General features: G+C 37.3%; 1 protein-coding gene across 13 annotated transcripts in view; it reads left to right on the top strand.

The window, feature by feature from the left end:
- Tcf4 (transcription factor 4) overlaps positions 1–12,911 on the top strand; it is a 331,562-nt gene that overhangs the window by 109,032 nt on the left and 209,619 nt on the right. For 10 of the 13 annotated variants that reach the window (XM_074069759.1, XM_074069764.1, XM_074069758.1 and 7 more), the window contains 2 exons: positions 4,757–4,818; positions 7,756–7,852. The exons of the other annotated variants lie outside the window; for them this stretch is intronic. In XM_074069759.1, coding sequence (XP_073925860.1) covers positions 4,757–4,818; positions 7,756–7,852 — 159 coding nt within the window. The remainder of the gene's footprint in view (positions 1–4,756; positions 4,819–7,755; positions 7,853–12,911) is intronic. 13 annotated transcript variants of the gene reach the window in all.

Here is a 12,911-nt window from a genome sequence, read left to right on the forward strand (position 1 = left end):
GTTCACAAAAAGGAGTTCAGAGAGGCCGATAACTTGCTCAGACCTTGGAGTTGTTGCTCAATTCTGGGGGCTCCACCGCAGTTCCCAGTGTTCACTTTTCTTAGGGTTTTCCATTCTGTCCAGTAGTTTCAACGTCACTGTCCACATAAGCAAAATGGAGATTGGAGCGTTTAGGCCCAAAGTAATGTATGTGCATGGAAAGTTATCAAAATTAAGAATTATATCTGTACACCCTTCCTCTCCGTGAAATTTTTGGCCTTCTCCTGCCCAAATTCACTTTTCTGTTTTGGCATTGAATGTACAAGATTTTTAGAGGGGGCTCGTGAAGAACTAATTGAGTAAAATGAGAATTAGTGGATTGCCATACTGCAATCTCTGAGTACCAGTCAGTCCCATAAAAGTTACCAAGCCTGTCCTAGTTGGGATTTAAAAAAAGAAGTAAGAAAACTCTTGAACAATTGAGCCCATTTCAGTTTTTTGGAAGCATTGTTTATATCACCCGCTTGCTTTTTCCCTTTTGTTCCTTACGCCCCGGAATATTGCCAGTACTTCTTACTCTCATCTTTGGAGGAGTCACCAGGCAAGGGAGAACTGAATATTCAGACAGCTTCATCCCAGGCAGTTTTTTAGTTGTTCCTATTTTGCCTTAATTATTCCCTGTTCTTTTGGGTCATCACCTAGCTGTAAGCACTTCTCACCCAACACTACTGGTTTGTAGCACATAGGAGATTGAAAAGTACTTATGAATTAAGCCTGTTTCTTTCATATAAAGAACATGCATCACAGCCTAGTATGCTATAAATATTGGGTATATAGCTGTATGTATACCCACATGGTTACTTGTGGCTTTTATTGATACTGTCAGTAGCTCCATCATGTTCTGTTCTTAGCATTGGGGCTGTGTGGACATTTTTCAAGTTTAATATCAGAGTTAGGTGCTATTTCTCCTGAGCAATTCTTGTATAGTTATCTGATAGTCATTGTCAATCTTGTTTTTACTTTTTGCCTTGCCGACAACTCCTAAAATTTTGATGCATCTTTAGCAGATATTCAGTCTCACCTTAACTTCTGGCTCTATAGTTTTAGGTTTTCATTTTATAACCTCTTGATTCCCTTAAATATTTATTTTATGTACTTAATGTGATATATGATAGTGTAATCTTTTGTGGAAACACTGGTGGGTTGAAACTCTCAAGTAAACACATCCACTCGATCTGTTGCTACAGGAGGGAACCTTGTAGCTGGCTGTAGAGAGATAGGAAGTTCTTACTAGGGAGGTACTTGTGGTAGTGGGGAAAAGCACTCTCTGGATCCAGCATTTCCCAGCACTTGTGTTTTTATTCCAGGCCTGCCATTTGCTGACACATTGGACAAGTTTCTGTTCCAGCTAAGCTTCAGTTTTCTCATATATAAAATCAAGATGGGATTAGGGTAGTTACATGTCTAGCACAGCATCTGACACACACATAGGCTCGTTCAGTGTGAGCTGTTATCTTTGGGGAGGTGTACGTTTTATGCAGAAGGACTAGCAAGAATAAAAGCATGGTGGTGTCAAAAAGTGTGCAGTGTCCAGCAGGGAGTAAGGATTGGCCAAGGGCAGGTCATATATGGGGTTGACATAAAGAGTGAGTCTATACAGGAATGATGGGAAGCAGATGAGATGGGCATGTATACTGAATGCTACTGAAATGGTTGGACCAGACAGGACTTTTCAGATATGGTGTGAGACTGTTAGTGGCATGGACATGTGTTTCTATAGCACAGTCATGTGGTTCTCAACTTCTGGGTGAATGAAAATTACCTGGGACCTTCTTAAAAACATTTCTCTTGGCCACACTTCTGGAGTTCCAGACTGAGTAGGTCTGGGATGGGCCTTAAGCTGCTGATTTTGAAATGAGTATGCCACGTGAGTCAGGTTAGGTGGATGCACTTTTGAGATGAGATGCACTGGACTGGTTATTGAGGAGATGCTTACTGACTGGCAGTCTGAAGCTTGGGGAAGAGGAGATGGAAAGAAATGGCTGAGAAGTAATGTTTTCACCTCTGTTATGAATTGCCTTATCCAACACGTAACTTTGCTTCTTCTTGCTATGGATAAATGAACACCAGTTACATAGATTTTTCCCAAGATAAAATATAATTAGAATTCATAAAACGGTTTAATTTATTGGGTTTGGTAAGAACTAGTGATTTGTCATCATCCCCTAGATCTAGCAGGAAGCCAAGGGAGGGAAGAGCCTGTTCAAAGAGAGCAATAACAGGGAAGAAGCACAAAGGAAGGCACAGCAGCATGAGGTCAGGAAATGAGAAAGATGGAAATGGGAAAGGATGGGAAAAGAGCAGTCAGATCTGATTGGTTGAGAATCTATTTGTGAAGGAACCCAGCCAGTATTTAACCTGTTTTGAAAAAGCTTGACTTCCAACATTTTTAATTAGTGGATTGCTCGCTTTTGAAATTGCCCAGTTGGGAATACTCAAGTTTTGATGCGTTTTATCAGCCTGCTAATTAGCAGGCTGCTTGGTTGACCATCATTTTCCCTTTATTTGGTGGACAGTAGATATATAGAAAACTGTCTCTTGAAACATTCCAGCTCAAGTCTGGGTTCAAATGCATAAGGCACCTCATGTATTTAGGAAGAGTTCTTACTAAATTATAAATCAAATTCAAGTACATCTTTTTCTCAAACTCCATTCTTTATCCTGTAGCATAGGGCATCTGTGTCTCAGCATAGTGGATATTTGAGGCAAACAGATTTTTGGTTATAGGCAGCTATTCTTTGCCTTTGTAGTATTTATGGCAGCATCCCTGACCTATACTCACTTGTGACAACCAAACAACACCCCCCCCCACAACGGGTGACAACCAAAAATGTCTCTAGACCTTGTCAGTGTCCTGTGGGAGAAGATCTACTGGCATGGCCATAAGTTGCCTTTTCTGTAGGTCTCTGTCTACCTAATATGTTTAGAAACCTCTTTTGAAATTGAAAAGATAAAATGAGTCAAACAATATGAAGTCTTATCATAAAGAGAAGGGATGGAGTCAAATCTGTTGTTTTACTAATAACTTTTGACCAAATTTAAGACTTGAAAAAACTCTCAAATTAATCTAAACTGGCTGTTACAGGTGAAAAAGAATCAAGTTGTACCAAATCTTTGAAAACTTACAGTAGTTGTGAGATCTTATTATTTATACACTTTTTTATTTGCTGAAAAATTTTGTTTTTTATTTAAGAATTAAGAGAAATAAGTAGGCTACAAAACTTATCAGTGTGAGAATCCCAAAGGGTTGTAAGTAACTTGTTTGTGTACTTCAGTTCAACATGTACAGGATAGGCCAGCATGTTGGGTTGTTAAACAGCAGATTTTGGAGAAGTTTTACACTTTCTTTCCAGGCTTGATGTAGTCCCCAGAGCTTCCTTCACATGCCTTAAAGCTCACAGTGCACTGATTACAAGTGTCCACGGGGGACATCTGTGTGCAGTTGCATTCTCTTCCAAAGCACCAATGAAAAGGAACTGGAGAGAGACAGACAGGGACAGAGAGAGAGAGAGAGAGAGAATCCAAGTTTAGTGGTTATAAGTTAGATGCTGCTGTTATTCCATCTCTTAAGATATTCTGTAACACCATGTACTCTACTGTACCCCAAAATAAATCAGTTAATTATACTATGATTACTTCTGCTGATAATAAAATAGCAATAAAAGGAATGACAGAAGACCATTAAGAGAACAAACAATATCCCTGAAATACTGGGAAACACAGTAAGTGGGATTCTATCTCCTGGAACAGAGTTTCACACCCTCCTCCAATTCTGTCAGGGTATGTTTGTGATGGCCGTCTGTTATCAACCCTGATCAAAATAATATAACACGGAAACTTTCATACTTACAGTGGGCATTTCACCAGAAACCTCAAAGCCATTCCTAAATATAGAGGAACTAATCTTTAAAACACTAAAGTTTTAGGCACTTGATGTTTTAGGTAGTTACAAAACATTTCTTAACATTTCTAGTCAGCAGTAAATATGGGCTGGGAGAGAATGCCACCTTTCTGGGAGCTCTCTTCACCATAGTTTATCAAAATAAAACATTGCTTTGTAATTTAATAGCAAATTTATTTCCATATCTCAAAGTCCAGATTAAGGATGTAGGCCAAGTGTTATGTCTAGTTTAAAAAGAAAATTTAAAAGAGAAACTGTTATCCTAACCTAAAAAATTAAAAGAAAAAGAAAAAATTCCTACTATCCCTGCAATATGGTGTTAGATGTAGGCTACTGAGTGCTTTTTTCGTTTCATATTTTGTGTTAATATCTGTTGTCTGGTGTGAGAAGTATGGGTTGGAGAGCATTACGACAAAGCTGCTGAAAGTGTTGGTGTGGATATTTACCTTAATTTAACTTATCTTTGGATTAAGGTTGTGGTGAGTGTGTTTTGAACTTTATACCATCCAAAAGATTTAATAAAACTTTAAGTGCAGTTCATGTCCATAAAATTTTAGCCTATCAGACGCTGTGAAGGATGGAAGTAATTTTTATGTGCATACCTCTGGTTCCTGAGGGTCCAGTTCATTTCTGCTGTGAATTTAAATGAGTTAATTTAAGTAGATGGGTCAGAAGCCACTATCATCACGGTAGCCCTGTGCCTGCTTCTTAATTAAAGGCAACAGGAGATTAATTTGAAACATTAATTTAAAAGTGCATATACAAAAAGAAAGAATTATTGCAAGAAAGCCTAAAGAACTTTTTTCTTATCCCTAGATGTAGAAGACAGAAGTAGCTCAGGGTCCTGGGGGAATGGAGGGCATCCAAGCCCGTCCAGGGTAAGTATATCTAATCTTTTTCCCTTACAAGCAGATACCCATATATGTAAATTGACAAACTCAAGGTTAGTTTCTCACACATGGGAGCACAGACACATGGACACACATACACACACACCTGCACAGATATATCTGCATACCAAGTTTAATGAGGATCAGCTTGTCTTTGGATTTTTTTTCTCTCTCTTACTGAATACTGTTACTGAATTTATACCTGTTCCATTTGTGCTAATCCAAAGAAAAATTCTGTATTAAGTGTTTGGCCTCACCTTTGCCATTTATTGATCCAGTGATATATCAAGTTATTTTTCTTTGTAAATAGAACAACTTTGAATAACCCCCAGTTTCTTTGTAATGTTGTGACTAGACTGATAAATCATCCTGAAGATACTTTTGTGAGGTCCTATCCTACCTATATGGACTAGGTTGATTTCACTTTGTATCCATAATTGTTCTACCAGTAGGGCCTTTGGTCGCCTGTTGGATTCATTTGTTTTTTTATCTCAAATTTTTACTACCCCTTTTCAAGTTTTCCCTCCATTTTGTTTGGTCCTTTGTGCATATTGGTGCAATTTTGGAATGTGATAGCAGCCTTACACATTGTGTGCATATGACCATGGGTAGGTCACTTCACCTCTTTGGGCCTCATTTTCCTAACTTGTAGGATGAACAAGCAGAACCAGAGGATCAGTTTCTTCTAACTTGAACATGCAGCTTTAATAATGTACATACAATGCCCAAATTGAATGTAGACTTAGTGTACGTGGTAAGATAGACACCGCTCCTCCCACTGGCCTTCTAGCTGAAGCATTCTGCAGGGAAGAGTAAGATTTTACTGCAAGTGCTCACATCAGTTTGGAATGGGGAGAGGTCTCTATTTTGCCTTTAGAGGCAGGGTGGTCATCAGGCTGTCAAAATGAGGACATTCTGGCAAGTCACAGTTCTATATTTCCACCTGTCCTTGGCATTGTGAGCCTCATGCTAGTCTTCAGGGTATAGCAGGATCTCTGAGCTTTCTGGGAACCTTGTTGAGCCCTACACCAGCTGTCGAGCTTGACATTCTAATGTATTATATGGATGGGTTGAGGAAATCTTTCCTCCTCCTCACATTACAGTCTGCACTTGCAGAAATAAATCCATTCCCCTTGACAGCAGTGGAGATGACAAAACTTCCCTCTGTTGTTTAGTTCATTCAGACTTGTTTAATATCTTCTCATATACAAATGTATTTATGCTGTTCAGTACAACTTTGGCTGAATCGAACCAGATCAAACACACAATAAGAAATAAGAAACAAAAATTAATAATTTTACAATACAGATAGTACTTTGAATTGAGTTTTGGCAAACAATATCTATTTAGAATCTTCATGACTGGCTTTTACCTTTACTTTTCATTATTAACCATTTTGTTTAAGGCATATTGCTGAATAATTTTGAGTCAGCATACTATAATTTGTGCTTTACAAATCCAGGGAGTTTCATGAGACAGATATTTGTACACTTGTACCCAGACAACCGTGCCAGGTCTCTCTTCTCCAGTCTTCAAGTGGGGATAGTCTACCTGTAGCTCTGTGCTGAGGATTAAATTAGATAATGTATATTAAGCTTTCAGTGTACTACTTATGATGAGGACATTTAATAAATAATTATCAGTATTATGTAATGCCTGGTGTAATACCCATGACAAGCATTTCAAATGTGACATCTTTTCATATGTCCACATACTGGCAGAATTAATATTACAGCATCATCCATGTTCATTTGTGTAAATGAAGAAAGGTGGTGATAACAGGGTTGTCTGTCCTGAGGGTCCAGTCACTCTCTAGTGAGGTGCTCTGCCTTTTCATTGTTCAAACGGCATCGTCTTTTATGTGTGGGCAGATTCTGCCCTTTGACTAACATGCCAACTGATACCTCTGAGTAAATTTGACTTAGACTTTATGGGCAGTTCAAACAGCTGAGCAGTCACTTCTCCCTTTTTGGTCACTTTGTGCACTTTAGTAGACTGAAATTTGAACCTTATAATGCAGATAATTTTAACTCTTTTGTACATGTTATCAAATTTCTACTTTAAAATTCAGTGACCAGATAGCTTAATAAACATTGATTTAATTTTAAATTTCCATTATAACAAGAAGATAATTATAATAATGAACAATTTATCCCAAACTGTCTGCTTTAAAACTGATTTTTGGTAGCATATCAACTCCAGAAATACTCTTATACTAATGCTTTGATATTCATTCATAGCAACTGTCCTAGTATTCTTCAACTTATGTGTTAATCACTAATGGGATGAACCAGTCATCTTACAAACACAGTACTAACTATTACAAAATATCAAAACTTCAATATTGTACGCCCAAATATTGTTGGTTAAATAGCTCTGCCTTGGTCTTCCCAAAGGAAATCAATACAGGTTATATATAACCTATATTGCTTTTATGTGGGTTTATGAAAAGAACAGCTTTTTTTTTTTTTAAAGCCATATCGCCTCATTCCCTCATGCTTTAGTTCATTTTTCAGATAGGGTTTCGTGTTTTGCCAGGGCCAGCCTCAGACTATAATTCTCCTGCCCCTGCATAGCTGAGATTACAGATGGTGTTCCACCATCCTAACCCAAGTTTAAACTTTTACTGTGTGCAGTAATACTTCATATGTGCCTGATGTCTTAAATGCATTATTTCATTCAATAATGTAAACATCTCCAAATAGTTGGTACTGTTACCATTATTCCAAGATTTCACAGCTATTATGAGGAAGGTTGAACTTAACCCAGTGTCCCTGTGAAGGTGCAGGTTACTTTCAGACATTCCACAGAGGGAATAATCAGCTTCAGTTTCTTTCGGTGAGAAGGATTTCAGTAGTGGGATATGTTATGTGCTGATTTGCTAATATGAAATTTAAGAAACTTAACTTGTTACTCTATTTACAGAACTACGGAGATGGGGCTCCCTATGACCACATGACCAGCAGGGACCTTGGGTCACATGACAATCTCTCTCCACCTTTTGTCAATTCCAGAATACAAAGTAAGACAAATTTTACATTAACATACACTTTTTGAAGGCTTATAAATATTTTTACCATGAAAGGAGAAACTATGCCACTGACAGAAGTTGTTTTTAGAATGTTGGGTGTTTAGCCAGTTGACTGTAGTAGTCTTAAATTGCAGAAAGAGACTGGGGTCTATGCTTTCTAGTAGCACATCAAGGACAACCATGTGGAATTAAATAATTTCAGTGATACTGAATCTGTGTGACTGTTTTGTCTACTTTAGGCATAAAACACTTAATCTGATTTCACTGTTGCAACATTAGTTTTTTAAGTAGAGGTGGAGGAAGTCAAAGTGGTGAACAGTTGAATAAAAGTATCATTAGTTCTCTCGGTTGGCAAGGACATAGAGTGTTAGCTGTGAATTTTTGTTATTGGGGCTATGGAAATATTGTCAGTGGGCTTTGTGTGCTTAACTCAGAGTAGCTCACTTAAGTTGAGTTCTAAAATCTGTTTGTGTGTTTATCAAGGAGTGAACTTCAGTGCTAATTATGTAGGTAGATCCCATCTTGCATCACCAAAAGCAAGCTACAGGGCTACCTGGACTTTGAGACTGTCTGCAAATTTCTGTCTTGCCTGTCCTTACTGGCATCCTTAGCTTATTTTTCTGCTTTTGACTACCCTGTAGGGATGTTTGTTTAACAGCGGTATCCTGAGCAATGAAAAGATAATTCATAATGGCTTAAAAGGTCCCAATAGCTGGCCACTTTAGTTTTGATTGAAAAAAAATGATCTTTGTTCTAGTAAATGTGAGTTCTTAACAATATTAACAAGTCTTTCAACCTGGCCAAATTCTATTGCAAATCTGTCAATAAATGAAATTCAGCTTCATGACACAAGCTGTTGGACCATTCTCCCGAGGAAAACACACAGCAACAATCTTACCATACTGAATCCGTAATTTCAACTGCTTCTTCTAAAGAGTGTCCTAATTTTTAAGCTTTTGGAAACTATGCCAGTTATTTAAGATGCGATTAGTCCTTTAATCTCAGTCATTTTTTCAAAAATCACCATCAGGTATTTAACACCAAATTATTTTTAATGGGTAACATTATATATTTGTGCCTTTTTGTGTGTCCTCCCCGAGTATCATGAGGTTGTGTTTGATCGTAGGTTGTTTTTGTTTTAATGTTTGTTTTGACTTCAAAATGATAAACTTCAAGTGATATTTTAACTTTGTAACCAAGAGAAGACTCCTCTCTGGATTGTTGATAGCGAGATGATCAAACTCCTGTTTTCAGGATATGTAGAAACAGATAAGATATCGTTAACTTACATTTTAAAGGACAACTTTATACTCTTCAGTGTCAGTAGCAACAATTTTAATTCTAACACCTTAGCCTTTCTGTTCATCTTCATCCAACTTTATAAAATAGAATAAAAGATTTGGAAATGAGTCTTGAGAAGTAGCATCAAAAGAATATGCTAACTTTCTTAGAAGATTAGGAAATTAAATTACAGCTCGCATTTACAAGTTTATGTTATATAGGTGAAACAAGTCTAAAAGAGCAACTTGATATATTAATATTACAAAATATACCAAGCAGTACAAATGTATTAAATAATTGTCCTTGTTCATGTTTCCTCATGACCAAATAACTGTTTTACAAACCAAATTAGTTTTTCAATCCAAATAGTATTTAAAATATAAGTGGGCTGATAGGCTGGAGCAGAGAGAGCTGATTCTTTTCACTTCGTTGTTGTTTGAGCTGAAAACCATGTCAGCCTTGTTCTTTCATCCCGTCTGCCCTCCTTCCCATTAAACTCTTAAATATGGAGGCCAAGACCGTCTCCTGCATTGTGATAGGAAATGCTACTATGTCGGTGAGCCTCCCACCCACTGTTCCCCATGAAAGGACTTCTCTGTTAGATAAGCTGTCTGGTCTGAAACATGGCTCTTTATTGTTTACAAACTGCTACATTTTCCACCTCAAGCAGATTTTTGCACAGAAAAGAATTGTGCTTGGGCTAAATGGTTTATCTGACATTAACGGGGCAGTGTCAGACTCGGGTCAGGGAAGTCGCCTTCAGAGTGAGAGGGCTCCTGTGCAGTGTGCAGAAAAGAAAAAAGGGAGAAAAAGACATTGAAATAAGCATGAAATATCTTACATTTTTAGTTTAGAGAATTAAAAAATATTTTTAGAAAGCTGACAATGCTCTTCCCACCATTCTAATTTCTCACATCGCAAATGCCTTCTTGATTGACTTGGGTATCTCAGGGCCAGATGCAGGGAACAAAGGTACTCATTGATTTTGTCCAGGCTGCTGTTTATTTAAAATGAAAACAGTTTTTAACATGAGTTGTTTTTAGTGTTATGTTGCATCTTTGCAGAGAAAAGGTAGGTCCTTTTCAAGAAATTAAGGACAGTTTGCAAATAGAGATAAAGGCAAAGTAAAGACCTCTCAGTAGAAAGAACCTTTGGAATTCATAGACTGTATGCTAGATTCTAAACTTTCTGTGTTCAAACCCATATTCTGTGCTGTGACCTTTGTGGACACTTCTTCCTGCCCAAAGAAGATCTTAGACTTCTCTGAAAGTTTTGGATAACAATCCACTCTCAGAATCTTTAACTGGTTTTCATTTAAAACCACAAAAAAGATTTCTTTACAGTTCAAAGACTTTATTCTGCCATGATGTCACATTGGGGTAAAAGCTATAGCATCAGAAATAAATCAACCACTTTATTGGAGCAGATTCTCTATTGTCAAATCAATCAAGCTTGTGACTGAATTAGGCGTCTGCTACAGAAATAAGTGACACTAATTTTACGGGAAAGAGTTATTAACTGCAGATGACCTGATTTTTTTTTTTCCTTCCTGGTAAACTGTTTATTTAGTAAGGGTTTATTTTATGCAAGGAAAGAAAAAAAGTACAGCACCACTCTCTTTGTAGAAATGAGTTATACTATATTTTGTGTCTTAATGGCAATACACTATTTCAAGGAAATGATACAGGCATTTCTTTTTTGGTAAAAAAAACAAAACAAAGTTACTTTTATTACAACTCTGAAGTTTTTGATTTCCCATGAATTTTTTTATTATATAATATTTCTCTTTTGTACTAAAATGTCATAGCTCAGTTTGTGTCTCTTTCAAATATACAAAATGGCATATAACTGATAAGAGTAGTAAAGTATCTTTGTTACTTTCTTCTTTTGGAAATTAGCTTGTGTATTTGAAAATAATAGCCTATTCCCCATAGCTTATGAATCTTTACTATAAAAATGAATGTGCACACACATGCTTATACATGCATGCACACACAGACACACACATTCACAAGCTCAAACAGACAAACGTGCCTGTTGTGCTAGAGGAATTGACGACAATTCTTCGTTGTAAGGTTATTCTTACTGGTTACTTACGTTCTTGTCTAGTTATCGTTGTCATATAAATCCACTAAAGAAAAATAGAGCAAAAAAGGAAGTTCCTACTTAAAAAAGAAGCTATGGCATTTTTGTTTGTTTTTGTTTTGATGTGACAAGAGATCTGCAGGGATTGAAAGACCACAGTGCTGACCACCTGCACCACCAATTCATACACTCTCTCCCCTGACTTACTTTAAGGTGCTCACTCATTGCCTTCATTGGAGAGAGAGAAGCATTTTGCCTGAGATAGAGTTCCATATACTGTTTTGTATCTGGAGAAAAAAAATCGCTTCTTCCTTGTGACTGTCTATGACTATTAATGATAATAATGTACACTTGATCTGTTGGAAACTTGTTCACTGCCTTTTTAAACAGTTTGATTGCACCTTCACAGGTGGTCATTTGGGTAGCTTTCAGAATATGCCAATAAGACAGAGGGGCAATCTGTGTTTTTAAGAGGCTTATTATATGCTATAGAATTGTTTGAAAATCTTAGCAAAGAGGATATACAAAGAGTATGTATTTTATCATTCCATTTAAAAAAATCCTTTTGCTAAGCATTAAATGGTTGCAAGTTTTATTGTCCAAATATTTTTACAGTGGTACACAATACATTTTCTAGCTAAAACGCTTTGATCCAAGGAAGAAGCTAAGCTTGTATTTCCCTCCTATTGTTCCAGAGTCTTAATTGAAAACTGGATTGTTTGAGGATAAGTGAGCCTGTTGCCCAGTAAGAGTATATACATGAATCGGTGAATGAGAGGTGAAAACTGATCTTCTGTACAGTTGGGCACAGTTTAGTTCAACATCAGCTGCTGTGTTTTCACATGTCTCATCGTGAGTGGTTCAGTTTCCTTACTGTGGTATTTGGTTCTAGTCCTCTAATGGTACTGTACCAGGGTGCTGAATAATTCACCGCCATTGAGTCAGTGGTTTCTTAACTAGCTCAGTGGAACATTTTACTGCAGGATTAGATTGAGGTTTCAGGCAGAACCGAAGAAAGCTGCTGGCTTATAGGATGACCTTTGAATCTCATCTGGGTTAGCGGTTGATATTTTGATTTGGTTACTGTGGTCATATTGTGACAGCTGTTGGCTCATTATAATTCGGTTCCACTGCTCCGTTTGCCTAGCAGGAATATTTAGGTTTGTATTACTTCAGAGTGTTTATGGCTACCCCGAGTTTAGCCCAGCATAAAGGTGAAGTGTTGTGAGTGTTTTCAAATCCCAGTGGCAGAGGCGGGTGACACAGTGTTCTTGTAGAATGGCAAGTGTGAGGAGATGTGAATGCATGGAGTTTTTGTTTTCATTGAAAAACTGAAAATATCCAACGAATCGGCTCTTGCGGGGAAAACTGTTTTTTTGGAAACCTTAATGTGCAAAGGAAAAGCATGATGGCAAAGAAACTTAATCTTTTCAAAGCATGGGCGAAATATGACTTCCCTCTTGGTCAGATGGGTTTTCTATGCAGGAATGTAAATATTAGAAAATAGCAAAACCTTCACAATAACAGCCATCATTTGGTGTTTGAGAGTTCCAGAGATCAAATAATATTTCAGTAACTTCACACAAATGGAATTGGGAAAATATATGTCAGCTCTGGACCGTTTAGTTCATTCTTGAAGTGTTCTGAAGATAGATAAGTAGGTAGCTTCCAAGTTCATTAGTGA

This window comes from Castor canadensis, chromosome 4 (genome assembly GCF_047511655.1).
Source record: "Castor canadensis chromosome 4, mCasCan1.hap1v2, whole genome shotgun sequence".
Taxonomy (NCBI): domain Eukaryota; kingdom Metazoa; phylum Chordata; class Mammalia; order Rodentia; family Castoridae; genus Castor; species Castor canadensis.